Source organism: Berghia stephanieae, chromosome 1 (assembly GCF_034508935.2).
Source record: "Berghia stephanieae isolate SIO BIC M18660-M18661 chromosome 1, UCSD_Bste_1.3, whole genome shotgun sequence".
In the NCBI taxonomy this organism is placed as follows: domain Eukaryota; kingdom Metazoa; phylum Mollusca; class Gastropoda; order Nudibranchia; family Aeolidiidae; genus Berghia; species Berghia stephanieae.
In genome coordinates, this window is record NC_088360.1 from 141,156,117 (window position 1) to 141,181,552 (window position 25,436).

The 25,436-nt window shown below is 35.1% G+C and overlaps 1 protein-coding gene across 10 annotated transcripts in view; it reads right to left on the bottom strand.

Annotated features, from left to right (window-relative positions):
* Positions 1–8,813: 8,813 nt before the first annotated feature.
* LOC144963376 (transcription factor RFX3-like) overlaps positions 8,814–25,436 on the bottom strand; it is a 29,919-nt gene continuing 13,296 nt past the window's right edge. For all 10 annotated transcript variants that reach the window (XM_078897344.1, XM_078897346.1, XM_078897347.1 and 7 more), the window contains 11 exons: positions 20,338–20,519; positions 19,793–19,909; positions 19,224–19,458; positions 18,373–18,461; positions 17,364–17,527; positions 16,961–17,058; positions 16,292–16,441; positions 15,737–15,945; positions 14,839–15,001; positions 9,534–14,055; positions 8,814–9,002 (listed from right to left, as the gene is read on the bottom strand). In XM_078897344.1, the coding sequence (XP_078753470.1) occupies positions 13,525–14,055; positions 14,839–15,001; positions 15,737–15,945; positions 16,292–16,441; positions 16,961–17,058; positions 17,364–17,527; positions 18,373–18,461; positions 19,224–19,458; positions 19,793–19,909; positions 20,338–20,519 (1,938 nt within the window). In that variant the 3' untranslated portion in view covers positions 8,814–9,002; positions 9,534–13,524. The remainder of the gene's footprint in view (positions 9,003–9,533; positions 14,056–14,838; positions 15,002–15,736; positions 15,946–16,291; positions 16,442–16,960; positions 17,059–17,363; positions 17,528–18,372; positions 18,462–19,223; positions 19,459–19,792; positions 19,910–20,337; positions 20,520–25,436) is intronic.

Below are 25,436 nucleotides of genomic sequence, written 5' to 3' on the forward strand. Positions count from 1 at the left end.
CCGGGCAGATTCACCCGCTCGCCACAGCCGAGTGTGTAGGCCATTGCTTTGCACGACCCACACGCAGCGACACATCAAATTTACAAGCATGGATCACCGTAATCCCGGCATTGTGTTAGATGCAACTGCATTAATTAATTATGGTCTGTGTGTTGGGGTGGGGGGGGGGGGGGGGGGGGGGGTAGGTGGTCTATAAGAGAGTGCACAATGCATTTGTACTTAGTTTCGCAACGTATTATGTTAAGAATGTCAAGTCTTCAAAGAGAAGTAAAGTAAAAGAGAGGTGAGGAATATAGATCGATGGAAGAGATCGAGGTAGACGTACAGACACGCACACACACACACACACACACACACACACACACGTACGCACAGATAGATAGACACAGAGAGAGAGAGATGATGTCGTGGTGGTTGTAGTACTAGTGGTAGTGATGAAGATGTGGTGGAGGTGGTTGTAGTAGTAGTGGTAATGATGATGATGTGGTGGTGGTGGTGGTTGTAGTAGTGGTAACGATGATGATGTGGTGGTTGTTGGTTGTAGTAGTGGTGGTGTGATGATGGTGTGGTGATGGTTGTAGTAGCAGTGGTAGTAAAGATGATGTGGTGGTTGTAGTATTAGTAGTAGTTTTAATCATGATGATATGGTGGTGGTTGTAGTAGTTGTGGTAGTGATAATGATGTGGTGTTTGGTGGTTGTAGTAGTAGTGGTAGTGATGAAGATGTGATGGTGGTGGTTATAGTAGTTGTGGTAACGATGATGTGTGGTGTGTAGGTTGTAGTAGTGTGGTCGTGATGATGATGGGTGGTGTGGTTGTAATAGCAGTGGTAGTGATGATGATGTGGTGGTGATGGGTAGTAGTAGTGGTAGTGATGATAGGTGTGATTGTACTTGTAGTAGGAGTAGTGATGATGATAAGATGATGTGGTGGTGGTTGTAGTAGTGGTGGTAGTGATGATGATGTGGGTAGTAGTAGTAGTAGTATAGTAGTAGTAGTAGTAGTAGTAGTAGTAGTAGTAGTAGTAGTAGTAGTAGTAGTAGAAGTGCTGGTATGATGTGATGGTGGTTGTAGTTGTAGTAGTGGTAGTGATGATGATGTGGTGGTAGTGGCGCATTAGAAGTGGTAATGACGATGTCATGGTCGTGGTTGTATTAGTAGTGGTAGAAATGATGATGATGTGGAGGTTGTGGTGGCGCTTGTAGTAGTGGTGGTAGTGATGATGTGGTGGTTGTAGTAGTAGTGGTGACGATGATAAAGGTGGTGGTGTTCGTGGTTGTAGTAGTAGTGATGATGATGTAGTGGTGGTGGTTGTAGTAGTAGTAGTAGTAGTAGTGATGATGATGATATGCTGGTGGTGGTGTAGTTGTGGTAGTGATAATGATGTGGTGTTGGTGGCTCTAGTAGTAGTGGTTGTGATGATGAGGTAGTGGTGGTTGTAGAAGTAGAGGTAGTGATGATGATGTGGTGGTAGTGGTTGCAGTAGTGGTGGTGGTTGTTGTAATAGTGGTGGCAGTGATGGCTGTAGTAGTACTGGTAGTGATGATAATCCGGTGGTGGTGTAGTGGCAATAATAATGATGTGGTTTTGGTGGATGTAGTAGTAAAGGTAGTGATGATGATGTAGTGGTGGTGGTTGTAGTAGTTGTGGTATTGATGATATGGTGATGGTGGTTGTAGTAGTAGTGGAAGCGATGATGAGGTGGTCGGAAAGGAGGAGGGGGGGGGGGTATTCTTGGAACAAATTGACCTCACCGGAATTTGAGGGAGGTTGCCTGTAACCCGGAATTTTTTGCACCAGACCGAAGTTTTGGCAACACTGAATATGACTAAGCATGCCACCCCCCCCCCCCCTTCTCTCCATCTCTCTTCCTCTCTCACTTTCCTTCTCTTCGTGTACTACTAAGTATAATCTGCGCTTGAATCCGGCACTCAGTACATTTCAATGAAAGAATTTATTAAACAATGATCCACAAGCTGTTAAGATATTGTAATATCTTATACTATTATATTACTTCTATCACTAGATATCATCCCCAAGTCTGGATAAGGATATAGATGAGGATAAAGAAATATATCTGAATAGCCATGACTTGAAAAGTAGATTTGTTATTATTAGTTATTTAAAACTTTTTAAAAACAAATAATTCGATGTATGTCCAATAATTTATACGAGAGAACCAATTTAAAACTGAAACAAAGCAACACACTGGTCAATCAAATCTTGAACCGACACATAATCATAAGCACTACGCCATTACTGTTCATACAGAATGCCTTGGCCTAGTGAAACAAGCGAACGAATCACAATGCCATTATTCCTGTTTACAATTAATAAATAAAATCGAACAAAGTATTTATGTAGAACTAATCCGAAGTGGTTTGAAGACTTGTACTTGAACACAATATTATAATCCACATCTATGATGGTAATCCATGAATTAAACTTTAATTGTTTAAAACAAACAGACGCAACACGATAAGCATGGAACTGTTGAATGAATAGCATATTGAATCTCGCGCTACACACACACATACAGCCACGTAATGAACACGCAATACCGGATGGCCTATACGGCAGTCAGCAATACGCGAGGGAAGCTGCCTGAGTGTGTGGTAGCCTTGCCTTATTCGACCTCAAGAACTTGATAGAGAGAAAATAGTTCGATTGGAATAAGTTAGAGCGTTAACAGAATTGAACTCGACACTAAATGTATGAATGCATGCAACAATATATATATATATATATATATTATATATATATATATATATATATATATATATATATATATATATATATATATATATATATATATATATATATATATATATATATATATATATATATATATATATATATATATATATATATATATATTGTTGATTTGTTAATGTTGCCTGTGGCCTGTGGTAATCATTATCAGTCCATCTTGTGCTTGTGTCAGGACAAGGGGGTCAGAAAACAATCTCGACTGCACCCGGGATCGATCTTCGTCCCTTTGTGTGTGAAGCGAGTGCTCTACCAACTGAGCTATTGGGAACCCCGGTATCAAAGTACACTGATAGTGTGCACTTGGAATCGACATCTGTTTCCAATTGGAACGAATTCCTCTTTGTCTTCCCTTTTCTTGGGTAGACTTTAATTGTAATTCTTCTTGTAATTAATTAGAACTTTTTACTATCTCATTTTCTCCCTTTTTACTGGCGCTGATATGACCTAAAGGTGTTGCAAGCGCCGTAAAATCCTTAAAAACATAAATACAAAGATATAGTTATATCTTTTTATTTTGAAAACATTTGAGTGTATCTCTCTTATTCTTAATGGGGTTCCTGACCTCCCATTGTGGGCAGGAAGGTCACTTACTGTGTCTTCCCCAAGGAATTTAATTCGTTTAATTCTATGGTCTTCCCTATATATCTGTTTTCCGACTTGCTTTCTGTCTCTGTCTTGGAATGAGATTGCACGGTTTTGTCTTTTCCCTGGACGGGGTCCTTGGCGGGGAGGGGAACAGTCAAGTGTGTTACAGTTTTTGGAAGTGATATTCTTTTCGTTGAAAATCATCTGCCTGTTATGTTTTGTTATAGTTGTTATTTTGAATGTATAATCTTAACCATTCGAATAAGTTCCTCAAAGTCGGATCCTCTGTTTGTGTCTGGATGCGACTTTTAGTGATATCAAACTACACTGATGGTGTTCTCTTGGAATCTACATATGTTCCTTATTTGTACCTTTCCCCTTTGTCTTAATTTTCTCGTGTGCTCTTGGTTGTAAATCTATTAATTCTCTTTACTATCCCGTTTTCTTTCTTTTTACTGGTGCTGGTGTCTGGATGAAACTTTTCGGTGATCTCAAACTAACTACATTGATGCTATCCTCTCGGAATCTACATATTATGTTCCATATTTGAACCAATTCCCCTTTGTCTTACCTTTTCTTGGTTGTTTTAATTGTAATTCTATAAATTTTTTTACCATCCCATTTTCTTCCCTTGGGTAGGATGCTAGTTTATCGCAAGGTACTTTCCGATCAATCTAACAGACCCAGCTACCCATTTACTGCTGGGTGGACAGGTGGGGGAGGGGTAGAGGTTACAAAAAAAATCTCGCCTGCACCCGGGATCGATTTTGGTCACTTTGCATGTGAAGCGAGTGCTCTACCAACTGAGCTACCGGGACCCCCCTTTGAATGTTTTGAAACTTCAAATTTTCCCTGTTGATTCTAAGGTATCGTGAGTGTTAATTCATGTTCTATCTGGGTGTGACTTGGCAGTTTTTGAAAGTTACCGCCTCATATAGGGGGTGTACAGTTTGGCTTGATTCTGAAAGTTGACAAGGCCCCAGGGATGAGGTGTTTTTGTTTGTTTTTAAGGGTTTTACGGCGCTTGCAACACATTTAGGTCATATCAGCGCCAGTAAAAAGGAAGAAAATGGGATAGTAAAAAGTTATAAAATTACAATTAAAGCATCCAAGTATAAGGCAGACAAAGGGGAATTGGTTCAAATAGGGAACAGTTGTAGATTCCAAGAGCACACTATCAGTGTACTTAGCTTGAGATCACCTAAAAGTCTCATCCAAAATCCTAAATGCTAAATTACCTTATATATAGCGCAATATCCACTAAATGTGCTCAAAGCGCTTTACAAGGGGCCCCTGGCCAAAAGCAACATTTAACAGTTAGGATGGGGCATGACGCCTGTTAGGGGATGTTACCATTTTTTCGGACAGAGACAACGCTGTTAACGGCCAGGTTCTCATTTTACACCCGAGTACGGTGAGAGAATATGAGTAAAGAGCCTTCTCCAAGGACTCAACTATGCGCTGAGCGAGGCTCGAACCCAGGACCTTCCAATCCGAAAGCGTTCAAAGAGAAAAGGTTCAAATAGGAAACAGGTGTAGATTCAAAGAGCACACTATAAAAGTACATACTAAGTTTGAGGTCCCTACTATGGGGAATACACTCAAATGTTCACAAATTATATATAATACATAAACAAAACATAACACTACAGTGCATAACAGAGAGATGATTTACAAGGAAAAAAATATCATCTCCCAAAATTAACTTTACATTTGACTGTTTCCCTCCCAGCCAGGGCCAGGACAGAACCAAGTTATCTCATTCCAAGACAAAGACAGAAAGCATGTTGGAAAACAGACATAGGGGGATAGAAGGCACAGTATGTACCTCCCTGCCCACTATGGGAGGTCAGGAACCCCACCCAGGATGAGGTGTTTGTCTGTGGTGAGAAATCGTAAATTATGTGTCATTTCCAAAGCATTTAAGGGCCTTTTGGAGATACAGTCCCCAACAATACTCGGAGCTAAGATGTCATCTCCTTCGTGTTGGAAATGTAACTTCCACTTTCACGGTTCCATACCAGCACCAGCAAAAGGAGAAATGGGTGGTTGTCAACAAGGAATCTCTAACGGCACCGCTCTGCGTCAGTGGGCATGGCAGCGTCACTCACTTGCTCTCAGCGCGGAAAAGATCCAGATCATCTAATAGAAAACTGTTTGGTTTCGTTGTGTGAGGACAAAATCTCTCTCTCTCTCTAACGACACAACTTTGGAACATTTTACTTTACCCAGATAAAGTTGCTGTGCAAAGGCTCAAAATGCTTTCAGAAATAATTTTGACAAATTCCATGAGAAGCAAGAAACGATGTACACGACATTCACGTCAATAATAATATTAGCAAGTCTGATAACCGAACGTAAATATAGTAGGCTTGATTGAACATTTTTGTCAAGGACAATCTCGAGCATCAGTTTGAGACGAGGGTTGCGGTTTGTTTGTTTTTATGTTTTTAAGGGTTTTACGGCGCTTGCAACACATTTAGGTCATATCAGCGCCAGTAAAAAGGAAGAAAATGGGATACAGTGCACTCTGGATATGTCGACGTTGCCTAAGTCGATTTTTACCCAAGTCGATTTTTTTTCTTGGTCCCTCCCCCTTCTTCCTATATAACATTAGTTAAAAAAACAAAAACTCCACATAAGTCGATGTCGCTTAAGTCGATGTTATTATCACTCATGACTACAATAAGATCACAAATAAACAAGTATTTCCATTGGTTCAAAAAGCTACCAGTAAGAATTTTCAGTGGTTAAGAATATCCGCGAACGATTGGCGCACATCGATATGATGTAGGTGCTTTGCCTGACGTCCGTGTTCAATGTACATAAGCAATATTGAATAACTTTAATTTCTCTATCTCAAATTTTACATTGTCGCAACTTCAAGTTCAAGATTGTTTTTGGTTCTAATCCCAGGCCATCCTATGTAATGGCCCTCTTAATTAGTATCAATTTTATCAAGAATTCAAGTCAAGTCTACAACTACAATGCAAACCTGTCGCGGAAAAGGAAGATTCGATGCATTTGGAAAGTCTGGCATGCGACAGAAAATCATCGCATAGGAAATTGGCATACCAGCTATTTCTGTCTCGAGGATTTACAAGAAGCATGACCTTGACCTAGAGGCTCCTACCCTTCCGCTTTTTGCGGAATAGTTTCACCTAATTGGTATACATTCGACATTCAAGGCAAAAATTCCGCTTTTCACCTTTCCAATCGAGGAAAATTAAAAAAAAAAATCTCTAGTGAAAAAAACGTGAGCTATGGCTTATTTTGTCAGCATCTCCCATGGTCAATCAACACACACTTTGTGTGTCTGATTAGTCCCTTCAAAGTGTGTGCTGCTGATGTCGGATAATAATATTATATTATGTTTGGGAGGGGGGTTGACCGAAGTATTATTATTATTATAGTGACTCCAATTTGTGAGGTCAATGACCTTGGTAATATTATATGTTGGCTTCATTCGGTAATAATATTATTGAGTACGGTCAGGTTCTTTCCCTATTTAATTTTAGCCCTGTGTACGTGTGTGTGTGTGTGTGTGTGTGTGTACCGGAACGCGCGTTTGTGTGATTAGGTGGGTGTGTGGGGGGGGGGGGGGGGGGGAGGAGGAGGGTCCTGATAAGGTTAAATCCATCCATTCAATGCTTTGTTCTCAGAAGGCATGGACTTGTGTGTTCTCTATTATTATTTGACCCCATTCTTAGTCTTTACACAATTTGTACATTGTTACACATTTTATATTTTTAATCATTTGAGTACTTTTGGGTTGTCTATTACATTTTCTGTTGCAAAGCATGTCATAGTCAATAACAGTAAGTTGATTCGGCTTTTTTATCTCAAATTCCGATTTTTATGTATTCTGATTCCTCTATGGGGCTATTGGGGGTAGGAGCCTCTGATGACCACTGCAGAGGCCGCGCGATATGAAGTGACATACTTATTCTAGATTGGTTTGCTTTGTTCACATGCGTTTTTGCTCATTTGATTACACTCCGGTTAAGTTGATTTTCGGATAAGTCGATTTTTTTCTCGGTTCCCCTGGACATCGTCTTATCCGGAGTCCACTGTAGTTTGTTTTGTTTGTTTTTAAGGGTTTTACGGCGCTTGCAACACATTTAGGTTATATCAGCGCCAGAAAAAAGGAAGAAAATGGGATAGTCGAAAGTTCTAGAATTACAATTAAAGCACCCAAGAGAGAGTAAGACAAAGGGGAATTGGGAACAAATAGGGATCAGATAGAGATTCCAAGAGCATACCATCAATGGACTTAGCTTAAGATCACCTATAAGTCTCATCCGGACACAAGCACAAAATCCAACAAGGAGGAATACACTCAGATTCAGATGCTTACATCATACATTAAAAATAAATATAATAATACATAAGAGAGATGATTTACAAGGAAAAAAATATCATCTCTCAAAACAATAACTATGCATTTGACTGTTTCCGTCCCAGCCAGGACCAGGACAAAACCAAGTAATCTCATTCCAAGACAAAGACAGAAAGCATGTTGGAAAACAGATATAAGGAGATAGAAGACACAGTATGTACCCCACTGCCCGCTATGGGAGGGTTGAGGTTATTTCCATTACTGGAATAATTTGCGTTATCATTATCACTCAATCCCATGACCGGATGGTCGTCGGGGGAGCTTGTGTGAAGCAGAAGTTATAGTATAGTCTTCTCCATGCCTACCTGTTGCTAGCCCTATGTAGCAGCTCCGGAACCGACATCTCTGTCCATTCTTTTATATTGTCCAGCCACATCTTCCTTTGGTGCCCTCTTCTGCGCTGGCCTTCGACTGTGCCCTGTGCTATTTGCATTACAAGATCTGCAAATTAGTACGCGTTGTTGTACAACAATAGGACCACGATTACAAATGGCGCAATAAGCAATTTTAAATACTATGTAGACTTCTCGAAGCGAAGCCGTCGACAAACAACTGCTGGAGGAGGCGAATCCCGAAGAAAATCATAAGGTCATGACATGTATTGGGAATCAACGCCAAGTAACTCAGTAGTGAAGTTTTGTTTATTATATTTTGTCCGAAGTCGATTTTACTCATATTTTATTTTAGTGTACTACGTTGCTTTATTTTATTTCATTTACTTTTTTAACTAGGTGCACATTTTATGATTTGTTTCACAAGAGGAATTCGTTCAAACTGGAAACAGATGTAGATTCAAAGTGCACACTATCAGTGTACTTTGATACCGGGGGTCCCAATAGCTCATTTGGTAGAGCACTCGCTTCACACGCGAAGGGACGAAGATCGATCCCGGGTAGAGTCGAGATTTTTTTCTGACCCCCTTGTCCTGACACAAGCACAAAATGGACTGATACTGATATTGATTACTACTGGCCACAGGTAACATTAACAAATCAACAGATTAATCCATAAAAAAAAAACAAAATAAACAAAAACAAAAAAAATTCTCAAAACACAAGTGGACAAGAAAATAATTTATTAATCATTATTCAGCAGGTATTCTGTTCAAGTCAACTAGTATAATAAATACACATTTGGAGGAAATACTCACAAACTCATAGAATATAGGTCCCACTCCATGAACAATGGAAGTTGAAAACAATGATAGAGGAATCCATTTGCTATGGAATAAATCCTGTTAATTCAACCTGTCTTGTTTTTTGTTTTTTAAGGGTTTTACGGCGCTTGCAACACATTAAGGTCATATTAGCGCCAGTAAAAAGGAAGAAAATGGGATAGTAAAAAGTTCTAGAATTACAATTAAAGAAACCAAGAGAAAGTAAGACAAAGGGGGAACTAGGAACAAATAGGGATCAGATGTAGATTCCAAGAGCATACCTTCAATGTACTTAGTTTGAGATCACCTATAAGTCTCATCCGGACACAAGCACAAAATCCAACAAGGAGGAATACACTCAAATGCTTACATTATACATTAAAAATAAATAAGATAATACATGACAGAGAGATGATTTACAAGGAAAAAAATATCATCTCCCAAAAAAATATCTATGCCTTTGACTGTTTCCCTCCCAGCTAGGACTCCGGCCAGGGCCAAGACAAAACCAAGTAATCTCATTGAAAGCATGTTGGAAAACAGATAATATAAGGGGATAGAAGACACAGTATGTACCTCCCTGCCCACTATGGGAGGTCAGGATCCCCACCCAGAATTCAACCTGTCAGTTTTAACGTTGGACCAGTTAAACCCAAATTCAAGGGACTGTGATTAGGTTATGTATGGGCTTTTCGATTTTAATCAGAACAACTGAAAATCCGAATATATCCAAGATATATTGATTGCCCATCCAAAATTAAATTAGTTTTTTTTTTAGTTGCCTCCCTTATTACATTATGCATTGAGATTGTGTCAAATATGTTTTGTCCCTATTGATTATGGGAGCTTAATAAATCACTCGTTCAGATTGAGTATGAACTCCTAAACGTTTAGCCATATAAATGGTAATATGGAAGTAATTTTCAATTTAGAGATTTTGGATTGTCTATGGGTTATTAACAATAACAGAGATTTACAAAATATATATTTTAAACACTTTGTATGGTATTCCGTTTGCAATATTTTAATCTTTTAATTTTGGTTTAACTGGTCTCCACTGTAGACTTGTTAGAAACTCACCAAAAAAAAAAAAAAAAAAAAAAAATCAAACCCTTAACAGGCTAGAATCAAGTTTCCTATGATCTGATGTCATATCTTATCATTTTCAAATAGTAACTGCAATTAAACCTCATCAAAATTATTGCCCTTTTTGTGAAAAGTGTTAAAATTTGTGGTAATATCCAGATAAATATAATGGAAAAATAATTTGAAAGAAAGTCAGCCTTGTCATTAAATGCCATTATTTGAGTTTTTCGAGTGGATCCCTATCTACAATCAAGTAACTGCAAGTACAGACCAAGTAGAAAAGACTACTCAATGACAAAAAAACTATGTCCATTCCAAAACCAAAATACCATTACTTTAATATTGAGCGCAATGCGCTTATCATTGTTATTAAACTGTAATTTATTTTTACAAATTTACATACAACATGGCATGAATTGGCCGCCTTTGAATTTTTTGAATGATGTCAATGTCATAGAAAAAGTACAAAAATAATCAAAACAGAGCAGGGAAACAAACCCAAAATAAGAGGTTAAATGAATTTGAATCCGTTCTTTCAGGTACCTGTGTGAATAATAAAATGTATAGTTTTGAAACCCAAGTCGGAGGCAATACTATTTAGAGAATAACAAACACTGGATTGGAATGATGCAGGGAATTCAACTAACTGACAATGCACAACTGAATCCATCTGAATGGTTAGAAAATAATAATGAAACAAGTTATGGAATGGGGTCGGGTAAAAACAATATAGGTGAATAAAAATCGGAACAAAAATTAATATAACAGCTTCAGAATAGAAGAAAATACTTAATATTGGAACATATCGGGCCAAAAAATCTATCCTCAGTTAACAACAAAAACAATTACAAATTAAATCCCAGAAGACGGGGCTCCAGTTTGGGACAAACAATGCGGGGAAAATGTGATGAGCAGAAACCTTTTCTTCCCTCAAACTGGATTTTACGTGAAGAATTTCCCTTATATGTAAATTGTGATTGTTGTTCAGAATTAGTTGGGTTATTTTTGCCCATAATTTTTTTTTTTTTTTTGCAAGCTGTTATATTCATTTTAGTCCAATACTTTTTAGTCCATAGCTTCTAGCAGCTTAGTATTCAATGTGAAAGGAAAAAAACCCAACAAACAAACAAAACAATGCTAGACTGGATACTAACTATGTACAGCTATCCAGTGGTGTGAATTAAATTTACGTTAATATCACTGCCTCCTTACGAGAGGAGAAATATCTCACGGGACTTTTCTTGAATTATTTGTTGTCTAGTGATAGGATATATTATTATGTATAACGATGCATGCAATGCAAGATAATTTTACACTGTTATTATCATTTGTCAATATACAATACAGTAGAACGAAATCTTGATATTTCATGTTTTATTATGACTAGATCTTTTATAAAATTGGTGAAGAACAACTGTGGTGATGAGACATTCAAGTCCTTTCACACCTGTAGCAACAATATTAACCCTTCTCCCTTAATTAATCTTAATACCATCTAGCACTTAAATGTTTGACTCCTTCCCTCGCCCACCCCTAATCATATTGAGTAATTTTTCATTAAAAACATATTTCAAATACAATTCTTTGGCATCACATTATCACCCACCCTTTAACAAAAAGAAAACAGCAGCAAAACAAATCTTTATCAACGCCATTCTTTTTTTCCCCCACGTGAAAGGGTGACTGAACAAATTCGTTCAATTTTCATTCTTATTGAACGTGACAGACAAAGAGTTAACATATCCCAATCCTCACAACCAAAAATATGAAAATGATTTGCATATTAGGTACATCCACCATCAGATCTTGCATCCATACTCTCTTTGACAACGCTCAAACGCGCACACAGGCTCCATGTATCTTCCATCAGAAATTAAATAATGCACATAGTATTTGTATTGAATATAAAAATTTCTAGCATCCATTGCATATCTATGAGATTACCATCATCCATACAATTTGAATGAAAATCTAGTATCACACTCACACATTCTTAACAATAGCACCTATCTATATGGAGATGATCCGTCTCCTAATAAACAAAACTTCCACACAAGATAAGAAGCACAACTTGAATACCATACACCATACAGTCATTTTGCTAACTGGTATGAATTTCTTATCACAAAACATATTTGGAAAAAACAAATCAATTCTGACAACCTGACCCATGGACAGGAAGGCAGATAAAGGCAATTTAGTCAATTCAAAAACGAGAACGTATAAATTGACTCTATTTATTAACCCTATTTAATTCATCACAGGTTATTCACAACAATCAAAATATGATGAGTTTTTTTTTAAAAGGCAGGGAAGAATTTCATTAAAAAAAAAAAACAAAAAAATTAACAAACCCCAAATCATATCCTTTATACTAACAGTCTCAAGTGTGTAGCTTCTTATTGATACATTTACAAAATGTAATAAAAACGTCAAATACATCGTTTCAGATTTTTGGGGAAGATTAATTCAATATTGATTTTGATGCTGGCAATACTAGTGTTGGCAGTGATCAAATTTTTAATGGACGGAAGATTGGCTAATGCTTTAAAGGTTACAAAACAAATAAGTTAGACAGCTGCAAAATTTTAAAAAATGACTGGGGACCAGTGTTATACTTTTCAGTTATATTCAAAAACCTCATCCACCGAATAATTTGTAATTAAATTTCACAGTGCAGTCTACTGGTTTTTTTTATAAACACTATCTCTTCGATCAACGTCAAAGGGAAAATAAATTTTGAACATATCAATAGAACCCAATAATCAAATTTTAAAAATAAATAATTGGAGCCCAAGAAAAAGAGAAAGAAGAAAAAAAGGGAATTTTATAACTGTTAAATGGTAACAACAAATTCAAATTCATCCATGAAATGACACAATCTTTACAGATAAATTTAATTGAACAGATTTTGTGGAGCGCCACAAAAACCTCATAAAATTTTCAAACTTCAGTCAAATGTGCGTTTTTAGCCACATGTCTTTTAACATTTTCCAAGTTACAGACAAAACGGTATTTTGCGTATAGATTTGAAAGGCTTCTTTGAAGATACTTCTATCCATTTCACATTGGAATGATATATTTTAAAATAAGTGCACTATTGGCGCCGTTTTCTTTATCAAGATGCTTGAGAGAATAAAGGAAATGTGAAGATATAAGAAAAGCCATGTGGACAAAGTATCAACAGATAGAAATTTGTGAAAAGAGCACTACCATTTCTTTTGTATGACTACTTAGATTAAATTTTGACAGATTGTAAATATTTTAGATCTACTCATTCTTACACTTATTTATCCAAACTGGCAACCAGTTGAGCTCAAGCCCTTAGGCCTATCTCCTCAATCTTACAAATTCTACTCATTTACATAGTGAAATATAAATAAATAAGAAGATCATTATTCTATTACAAAACATAACACTGTAAACCTATCATACAAGTCCTCATCACCCAATTCAAAACATGATATTCTATTTACACTGTCTTATGGGGATGAAGATGATGACGGATGAAAATCGTATGTACAGAATTATTCAGTCTTCACTCTCTTGGCAGCAGAAACGTCCCCAGCAGCCCCTGCTGGATTGGATACGGGCATTACTAAGATGGTGTGCGTCTTGCTGGCACTCTGATTGGCAGCGGTGGCTGTTCTCACAGCTAAGGTGGTGGGTAAGCCGCCGCCTTGGGTTGGGGTGACTGCATTGGCATTGTGAGCGGCTGTTGCTCCAGCCATAGTGGATCCCGACAAAACCACCAAACCCCCAGCTGTTCCAACTCCGTTGGCCGTGGGGCGAACTGTGATTGCAGTGGGACCTCCCGCCTGGGCCCCGATTCCCCCTTGGCAGACGGCCTGAACTGTGGGCTGGACTCCGGCAGCTCCAGTGGCAGCGTTTGAAGTGACCACCATCAGAGTAGTGGGGGTTGGAGTTGTGGTTGGAGCAGTAACCATGGCAACTCGATGAACAAACGTTTGTGAACTTACAGAAGGTTGTGAAGAGTTGGAAGAGTCGTCGTCCAAGTCCATGGAACCCATGTTGACGGCACTACTTAAGTCATGGAACTGAAAACAGAAAATATAAGGATACATATTATAAATCTCACATTGCAAACTACACCTCAAAACTCATCAAAATATATAAAAATGATCATTCAACTCTTTGTGTTTTCAAGAATGGTTATCAAACAAAGTTTTTGATTGATTTCCATTCACATTGAACTCAAGAGAGTGAAGTAGAATAGGCACAAACGATAAAAAACACACAACAAAAGTAAACAAACAAAAACAATATCAAATAGTATCCTGCTCCAATTACACCCAATAGCAAAATAACATCAATAATGAGTAGCGAAATCATTTTTCTGCAACAGCAGGTGTAAAATAATTTTTTAAAATGCTACAGTGTGGAAAACGTGAAATACCCATTCAGGGTGGTTATGGTTCGTTTCCTCAAGACTTGCAGAGCTATAATTATTACGCTTGGGGAAAGAGCCCATTAAAATGTCTTGGTATTCTTGTAGATTAGACACAAAAAAGTATTTTGAGATGGAAGCATACAAAGTAAGAAAAATGATCCATCAAAATTAATAATTGGTAAACTTCGACCCTCAAATATGTGAACTATACATTAGAAATGTTTTAAATGTGTTCTAAAATTGTGTTTTATAATCTTATAGTATGTGCTTAATTTCTGCTGTGTAATAAAGCGCTTTGAGCATGTTAAGTGGACATTGCGCTATATAAAAGCTCAGGTTTTAAAGATGGAAGAAAATAAAAAATTTGTTATGATGGATTGCCCATGATGCCTAATCAAATGTAATTGTGAATGTAAGTTAAAGGACATACCTGTCTGACCTCACCCATGACTGCAATGGGTGTCTGTCCTGTGGCACTAGCCACCTTGTGTTCCACCAAATAAAACATGAATTCATCATACAGCAGTCGAATCAAGTGGAAAGAACCAAAGCTGGCAGCACTGCGAAGGGTCAAATCACGAATGACCATAGAGCTGAAAATTAATGAAAATATATAAAGTGAAATGCATCCAATGTGTATGATCCATATTCCCTGTACTAAGTTTTTTTTAAAGCTAAAATACAAACCATAAAATCATAATTCATTTCTGTGACAATCAACAAAATATTTAATAGTTAAATGTAATCTAATTATTATATTAAAAAATGAAAACGGTAGAAACAGTTCTTCAAATTCAATACTCAGAAAGCAATGAATATTTATATAATGTATGAACAAGAAAGATGAATTCATAGATATGGTATTTTTAAGAAACTATTTTCTGTTGAAAAGCAAATGACAACCATCTTTGAAAAAAAAGCAGTCAATTTTTTAAAAAAACCAAATGCTTATTTCTGTGTATATTGATCGATTTACATCAAATTTTGAGAGTAGATAGAATTTCCTTTCAGTTGATATAGAGAAATACTTAACGTTTAAACCATGTAATTAAGTTAAATGGTTTACTTCATTTAAACATAATGGTGAAATCTTATCCCATTTCAGGTTATAAATTTACATAGTTTCGCGAGCTGGAAAAGGAAATTTTTTTCTATCCCCATGCAAAATAAATGATCACAGGACATTTTACTGCCAACTGCCAAAAACTCATTTCCATTTTCAATTCCCCCCCCCCCCCCCCCCCCCTTTCCTACACCTTAAAACGACTGCATTTCAATTTCAATATTCTTTTTTCATCACAAGACGTTTAAAAGAAAACGTTGCATACCTGTAAAAAGACCACTTGAGAAGAAACTGCCTTGCTGCCTTTGGAAAGTTTTCATTTCCCTCGTGTGGCTTGAGCACCTGATTGACCACCCCCTCCAGCCACTGAGCCCACTGCTCCAAAGAATTACCCTGTTTCAGCGTGGTCTTGAAGTCCTGCTCCAACTGCTGAACAAGGACATCCTCACACTGACACACCCATGAAGCTTGCTCCTGAGAAAGAATGATTATAATAAAACTAATTTAATAGTAAACACGTTGATCACTTAAAGATAGTAAAACACAGAAAAACTAATTTTAGAGAGACGAAACTGGCCACAACTTTGCTTCAAAACGTTTTTTCCCCAATTATAAATCAAATCGTTGCAACTACACAATGAAATATATAAAATAGAGAAAATGGAGACATTAAATGGAGAAAATGGATGAAATGAAAATTTTGAGTTTAGTAAGAAACTTCTAAATAGCTGGTAATTGTCGTTAATAAACCACTAGTGACTGAAATCTCACGATTATCCCATTTCATTTACAAAATCATCTTGTCATAAAAAAAGCTTACCTGAACATTGGTAAAGTCCACCCTATTCAAATCTGTCAACATTTGATTGATCTGTGAGGTATTCTGAAGGACAGCCCGTGCAGCTTGTGCAAGATGGTTCAAGGAAGTGTATCGACGCAGTGTTTGAGCAAAGGCACTCACAGCACCCAGCTGAAATAACCAAACAAATATATATTATTTATTAATGAATATTTATCATACAAAGCGCTTTACAAGAGGTCCCTTGCCAACAGCAACACTTCACAAGTAAGACGAGAGATGACACCCGTTAGGCGATATTACAATTTTTTTCTGACAGAGAAAACGCTGGTAACAGCCACATACTTATTTCATAACTGAGCACGATGACAGAATGACTCAAAAACATGAAGCTCAGAGCAGAACTTGAACCCTCACCTTCATCTGAAGGTGAGTGTCGTACCACTAAACCACATAGCTGCACAAGTCAATCTCAATCTACCGACAAATACTTATAAACATTATTTAAAGTCTCACTATAATCGTAATACTTGTGTAAATATCAGTAAATCATCAAAGAACAATAACAAGGAAATTAAAATAACATTAAAATCCTGCCAGGATGCAAAACACAAAAATACTCTCAAACCCACACAAATTATCAAACAATTCCGAAATGTAAGCTTTATGTAATAAGATTTCAGTTTTCACCTTTGTTCTCAGCATCTCTTCAGGTACATTTAGCATAGCAGTTTTCAACCAGCCCTCTAAACTTTTTGCAAAATTCCTAATAGCCTGCGTCAAGGAACCTGCAATACGAAATTTAAAAAAAAAAAAAAATGCATTTTACAATTTTTAAAAATCATATCATTACAACTTTAAAGGAATTGTTAATTTATTCAAAATCTGGGTTTTAACATCAGAACAAAGAATGGAGTCTTTGCGTTATATCAACTAACTAGCCACATTATTTCCCAATGTGAAACAATTTATTTAAATATGTGTATACAAATCTCAACGCTTAGTCAAATGATATGGCTTGTGAGAGAAAAAGAAAAGAAAATTGTTCTCTATAATGGTCGTTTTAAAAAATCAATAGGTGATGATTACTTACTAGGAATTGGACGAAGAACATCTGGGATAAGCACCTCTACCAAAGCTTGATAAAATGCGTAATCTGATTTACGAACCCATGTCATTGCTGGTTCATAACTACACAGTGCATATAATTTCTCCTTTGGCATTCTCTTCTCCATCTTTTCAATTGATTCAACATTCCTGAAAATAATAAAATGTTAATAATGATAATAATATCAACTGCAACAATAACAACAATAATACTAATAATACTAATAATACTAATAATAATGAAAGACCTGTAAGATACTAGTTTCTTCAATACACAATGATCTCCATCCATGTACTCGCCTGATAAGAGTGAGTCTTCTTTATGTAATGAAGTTTCTTTTCATATAAATATAGTTACCGAACAGGACCAGTTACAAAATCACAGTTCTAGGGTCAGTTTATATATTTAAAAAAAACAATTAACAAAACAAACACAGTCCGTTTGATATTTTTTAGGAAGGGACATTTTTAACAGTAGCAGTATAGTTTGATTTGAAGACATATCCAGTATTGATTTATAAAAACTGCTTCCTTCAGGTCTGAATCTGAAACCTGAAACTAAAATCTCGACACTTTGCCAAACCTGAAAATGTTCCTACTGGAAATGCGGCCTAAACTTTACTCTTTTTCATCACCGTTTTTATACCATTATTAAATGATTACACAGCAAACATATTGACACAATGAGGAAATTAATTTGATTTTAAAAACCAACTTATAATACATAGTGAAATACTCACAGTGCAGTTGTCTCTCTCTAGGGGAGCCAAAGAACAGAGAGAGACAGAGAGTACCAATGCTATTAGGTTATTTTACTTAAAACACTGAAACCGGAATTCTGGCATGAACCAGAAAACTGGCACCCATGCTTCAGCCAGCTCGGACCCCTGATAAATTGTACATTTTGATTTCATGAGTAAAGCGATAGGTTTCGGCAAAATACTTAGCAAATTGACTGACCATCTGTTCAAATAGTATAAAAGAAGACAACTCACTGTGGTTCTTGAGTAGAATTCCTCCAGAATATTTGCCACAGGTTTTCTATGAGGTTGAAATGAAGATTGACCACAACATCTACGACAGCCTGATGACATGAAATGAAGAGAAAACAAATCAAGACGCTTGTAATATATTGAATCAGAGAGAAGACATTTTAAAATCAAAATGTAAAACATTTGTCTCGTGATCAAGCAATTATATATATTTTTTTTCAATTTGATTTCTTGGAACAATGTATTAGTTGCTTTGCTTTGCTAAGAGTGTCACTATCAATTTGTGAGTGAAACTTGGATAATTAATGTAGTAAATTTAAATTTCAATGCTTGAAAACAAAAAAAATGTTCAAAATTTTTTTAACTTTTCAATCTTATTAGACAAGTTATACATATTTAACTTTATAACCATGGTGACATCCAAACCAAATCACAGTATTTCATAGGAAATGCTTGCTTTTTCACATAGTCCACAAGATGTCACAATGGGAGATTATCATACATATTAATCATTAATCAAATACGAAAAATCTATGACGACCACAGCAAGTTTCTTTTCAAACATATAATTTTTTTTTGAAAGCTTGAAGCAAGGCCATTGAACTTTGCCCTCTCCATAAACTGCAGCACATTGCGCACACAGTAAAATAAAATCTGTACAAACTAAATTAATGTTGAAATATTGCAAAGAAAATTATACAGTTTTAGAAGGAAAAATTGCAATAGCACTTTGAGAGACTTAGAGAGATGAAGAAGAAAAAAAATGGTTTCCAGGAAAGTTAAGACAAAATCTTATCTCCATGTCAATATCCATTTGACATTTAACTATAAATCTTTGGATTTTGATAACTTACCTCTGCATGCTCCCTATAAATTTTCTCAAACGTCCTCACATCTTCTACAGTGACATTGTCAGGAAGAGGAGCAGCACTGATGTTGACATTACCAAAGGAAGGCAAGGCTTGAGAGGCATCCCCAAGGAATTGGGAATGCTGTTGTTGGGAATGGCTCGTCTCATTCTGACCAGTTCCCTGATTGCCTGCTTGAGCTGTTTCTCCTTCGTTCCATTCTTGCTTATGATTAGTGACTCTGTAAAGCACAATGTATATTTAATTGTATGAAAATCTCAATGATGAGTATTTCAAAATTCATTAATCACGTTTTAGATGTAGGAAAATAACCACATATTTATACCACAGCTTTCATCAACATACCCACAATCACCCTCTGCAATTTCCTTCCCCCCCCCCCCCCCTCCCTCCCTTATTAGAAATAATAATAATTTAAAAGGAAATGACCTCGTTTGTCAAAATTGTAAAATAATGTCAATGCACATGTTATAATCAGCATAACAATTTGAAAAATATCTTCTGCCACAACATTGATGACTACAACAAAATCCAATTCTGCACGGGGTACTCACTTTTTGCTTGAATACATGGGTTGCTGTCTTAAGGCCATGGTCTGGTCATCTGTGAATTGGTTGAGTGAGGAATTTGCCCGGATACGGATACCGTAGTAATGATATTTGGAGTTCCCTCTGAAATCAAATTGATTAAAAAATAAGTGCAATCATCTATTCATTCCAAATCGAAAGAGATCTAAAATAAACTCAATTGCTCATCGTTTCATATTTATACAAATAATTACAAGAAACATTCTAAAATATCTGAAAAAAATAAAAGTAAAAAAAAAAAAAATTTTGAATGAACATTTATATAGTGCAACATCCACTAAACTTGCTAAAACGCTTTACAAACACTTGGAGTTTCATTGAAAAAATGATCATGCACCACAGATTCTTAAAACAAAATTACCTAAGATGTCTTTGATAAGTTAAACTCACAGTGACTTTATAAAATCTGCTTAAAAAAAAAAATTGACATGAATTTTACAGTTATCGAAAACAAAACAAAACAAAATGCATCTGTCCAGCTTAATTTTCCTCTAACTGACATAATGCTTTACCTAGTTCCCAACCGTCGTGTGCGTAAACCTAAGAACACAGAGCGAATGAGTTTGCCAAAAGAGGCTGGATTCATAGGGTCCAATCCCTGTTCCTGGCAGTGTCGTAAGTAATGATAGTACAATGTACTCCTTGGAAGACTAACACCCTCGGCTGTTTCATAATTATCTATCAACCACTGGACCTAAGAAGGACAAAGAAAAGAAAACAATTTACTTATACAGCATTAATACAAAAGAGAAGAAATAAAAGCACACAAGCGCAAAATAAGAAGAAAAGACCAAAAACGAGGACATTTGTAAAAAACTGCTTAAAACGATTATTTTTCTCTCATGGCTGAACACTGACCCCATGGATTTAAAAAAAAAAAAAATATAATGAATGCCCTAGCCATCATTATCTTTCTTTCTTTTTATGCTGAAAAACAGAAGGAGTAAAGGACCAGAAAACAAATTCTGGTTGATTCTTTGATTTCTTCCAATTATTTTGATGTTTTTTAGTGTCATTAAATTGAAATATTCTAATAAAAAAGAAAAAGAAAATCATTAAAAACAAACAAAAAAAAACAACAAAGCTGAAATAAGAGAAATCATAACAAACAAAAAAAGAAGAGAGCTGCTAGTTTTAGGAAAGCGAATTATTTATAATGATCAGAATGGACATTACTAAGTAGCAGTAGCACTAATAAAATATGACACAGAAAGATATGCATGCAAATAGCATTTCAAATAATCAGGGTATTTAGAGTTGAAACAAAAAACAAATAAATAGAAATAAAGATTGTTTGCTAACTATAAACTTCACAAGTATTTATTCCGGGATAAGGTCCAGATATATAAATAAAAACTAATTATTTAATTAAATTAACCTTTTAAAATCAAATATTGACAGTGCATGATCAGCAATTCTTAATGATCAATAGACCCCCTGATTAGTTAGGGTCATGAATGAAACCCTGGATTATTCATTTATGAGACTTTGAAGAGAAAAAAAATTAGAGTATTCCAACTATCCCTGTTCCACATCCAATAACCTAGAGAATAGAAATTGTAATAAATTAATCTTCCCCACACTACAATCAATTTAATACAATAAATTAATCTTCCCCACACTACAATCAATTTAATACAATAAATTAATCTTCCCACACTACATCATTTAATACAATAAATTAATCTTCCCCACACTACAATCAATTTAATACAATAAATTAATCTTCCCTCACTACAATCAATTTAATACAATAAATTAATCTTCCCCTCACTACAATCAATTTAAAAACAATAAATTAATCTTCCCCTCACTACAATCAATTTAATACAATAAATTAATCTTCCCCTCACTACAATCAATTTAATACAATAAATTAATCTTCCCCTCACTACAATCAATTTAATACAATAAATTAATCTTCCCCTCACTACAATCAATTTAATACAATAAATTAATCTTCCCTCACTACAACAATTACAATAAATAATCTCCCCACTACAATCAATTATACAAAAATTAATCTTCCCCTCACTACAATCAATTTAATACAATAAATTAATCTTCCCCTCACTACACAATCAAAATTTAATACAATAAATTAATCTTCCCCTCACTACAATCAATTTAATACAATAAATTAATCTTCCCCTCACTACAATCAATTTAATACAATAAATTAATCTTCCCCTCACTACAATCAATTTAATACAATAAATTAATCTTCCCCTCACTACAATCAATTTAATACAATAAATTAATCTTCCCCTCACTACAATCAATTTAATACAATAAATTAATCTTCCCCTCACTACAATCAATTTAATACAATAAATTAATCTTCCCTCACTACAATCAATTTAATACAATAAATTAATCTTCCCCACACTACAATCAATTTAATACAATAAATTAATCTTCCCCTCACTACAATCAATTTAATACAATAAATTAATCTTCCCCACACTACAATCAATTTAATACAATAAACCTTAACTCTTCCCCCACTACAATCAATTTAATACAATAAATTAATCCTCACCCATCACTACAATCAATTTAATACAATAACCACATTAATCTTCCCCCACTACAATCAATTTAATACAATAAATTAATCTTCCCCACACTACAATCAATTTAATACAATAAATTAATCTTCCCCCACTACAATCAATTTAATACAATAAATTAATCTTCCCCTCACTACAATCAATTTAATACAATAAATTAACTTCCCTCACTACAATCAATTAATACAATAAATTAACCTTCCCTCACTACAATCAATTTAATACAATAAATTAACCTTCCCCACACTACAATCAATTTAATACAATAAATTAACTTCCCCACACACAATCAATTTAATACAATAAATTAATCTTCCCCCACTACAATCAATTTAATACAATAAATTAATCTTCCCCTCACTACAATCAATTTAATACAATAAATTAACCTTCCCACACTACAATCAATTTAATACAATAAATTAACCTTCCCCACCTACAATCAATTTAATACAATAAATTAACCTTCCCACACTACAATCAATTTAATACAATAAATTAACCTTCCCCTCACTACAATCAATTTAATACAATAAATTAACCTTCCCCACACTACAATCAATTTAATACAATAAATTAATCTTCCCCACACTACAATCAATTTAATACAATAAATTAATCTTCCCCACTACAATCAATTTAATACAATAAATTAACCTTCCCCTCACTACAATCAATTTAATACAATAAATTAATCTTCCCCACTACAATCAATTTAATACAATAAATTAATCTTCCCTCACTACAATCAATTTAATACAATAAATTAATCTCCCTCACTACAATCAATTTAATACATAAATTAATCTTCCCCTCACTACAATCAATTTAATACAATAAATTAATCTTCCCCTCACTACAATCAATACAATAAATTAACCTTCCCCTCACTACAATCAATTTAATACAATAAATTAACCTTCCCCTCACTACAATCAATTTAATACAATAAATTAATCTTCCCCTCACTACAATCAATTTAATACAATAAATTAACCTTCCCCTCACTACAATCAATTTAATACAATAAATTAACCTTCCCCTCACTACAATCAATTTAATACAATAAATTAATCTTCCCCTCACTACAATCAATTTAATACAATAAATTAACCTTCCCCACACTACAATCAATTTAATACAATAAATTAATCTTCCCCTCACTACAATCAATTTAATACAATAAATTAACCTTCCCCACACTACAATCAATTTAATACTTTGGGACAACCTAAATGAGTACACTGCATCGTAACTTAACTCTTTGAAAATGGAATCCTTGTTGAGACAGAAAAGTTTGAGAAAGGAAAATATAACTATCTAGCAGATCCCACTAATTTGGCACTTCCACGTGATCAACCAGTTGAAGAGGCAACAAACTATCCTTCAGGAACACATGTTAAATACAAAAACTTTAGCACTTCCATAAATACCCTCCCCCCCCTCCTCTTTCTTATTGTTGTAACTCCATAAATGATCTTATTATAGTTAATAATGGCGTCGTACATAAAATACATCTACACACCAACTCTCCATTTACAATTTCTGTGTCATGTTTCTTCCAAGATAAAGTTTGCACACATCCCTTTTTTTTTGGATGGGGGTGGGGTGGACACAGGTGTCAATATGGAAAAACTTTTCCATTAAAAAAAAAACATGAGTTACTAAGGTTGGTCACCCTGACAATAAGTAAGGCAAGCAATTAATGAGCCAGATAATTTAGGTTAAACAAAGTAACTTTTACTATTTCCATGCAATTTTACTCCAAATAAAAAACTATGCTGGTTGGTCCAAATGGAAATGTTGAAAACACGCATCTTAAAAGCAATGTTTGTATCTTAAAGATGATTAATAATAATAATAATAATAATAATAGAAAAATCTAATTAATCATTACAACAGCGTTCAATTTGACTCTAATCAGGAAAGATATCATTTTCACCAAGTTAGCAGTTACAGGGATGCAACATCTATTTTCAAGATCGAATTTCAATGGAGTGAAATTTCATCGGTTACCGCTCTCTTCGTGAAAATCATGTGAGATAAGACTCAACAAACCTTTGTCTATCGAGACTTAATGTATTTGAATCAGATGCTAACTGAGGATTCTCAACTGTACTGGGAGAGACATCTACATCCAGAAGTATTCAACATGAAGGAAAACCGATGAGATATTACAACAATTTAATAATAATTATCAACAGCACTGATGGTGCCAAAAAGTGAAAAAGGAGGTAAAATTTGAACGATTGCCTTTAAGCCCCATTTTACTATTTTTAGAGCATTCGAGATAATAAACTATGATTGATACTCTAACTTCTGGACAGTGAGGAACCACACCAATTTGTTCAACCACAAATCAAATCCCTCACTTCCAGTACATTTGATTGAGGGAAATGTAATTATTAAAAAGGAGGAAATTCGTCCAAAATCTCAGATTTCTGCGGATCCAAGGAATACCATCAGCACTGATTTAATTAGAATGACAGATATTCAGAATTATAACAAAAACGACATCCATGCAAAGCAACACAGTGAAATCCTTTGGCGGTTGTTCTTTAGGTCATATAACAGGCTAAAATAACAAGTGTTCAAAATAAAACTAGCAAGCTGTACAAAGAAGATATCAAAAGCAAAAATTATACAGATCAAAATCAATCACCAAGACAGCACGCTAATTTAACACTTTATTACTAGCGATATTTCAATTACTTACTTCTCTATAAAATTATGATAACAAAGACACATTGTCAAAAAAAAACAAATTTCCCATTACAACTGCCGCCACCCTACTTTCATTGTCACTAAACTAGAATTTACAAGACAACAAATCAAATTAATATATAGATGCATCTATAAAGAACAGAAAGCAGAAACTAAAAGAATCTGAGTCGACATATTCACTATAGAATGCAGGATTGAGAAGACAAAAAATCTGAATTCTAAGACAGTATCTGCACCGTCACAAAATGAATGACTTCTTTTACCAAATTCATAGGAAGAGTCACTTTGAATGTCTTAGATTTAACTTTAGCATG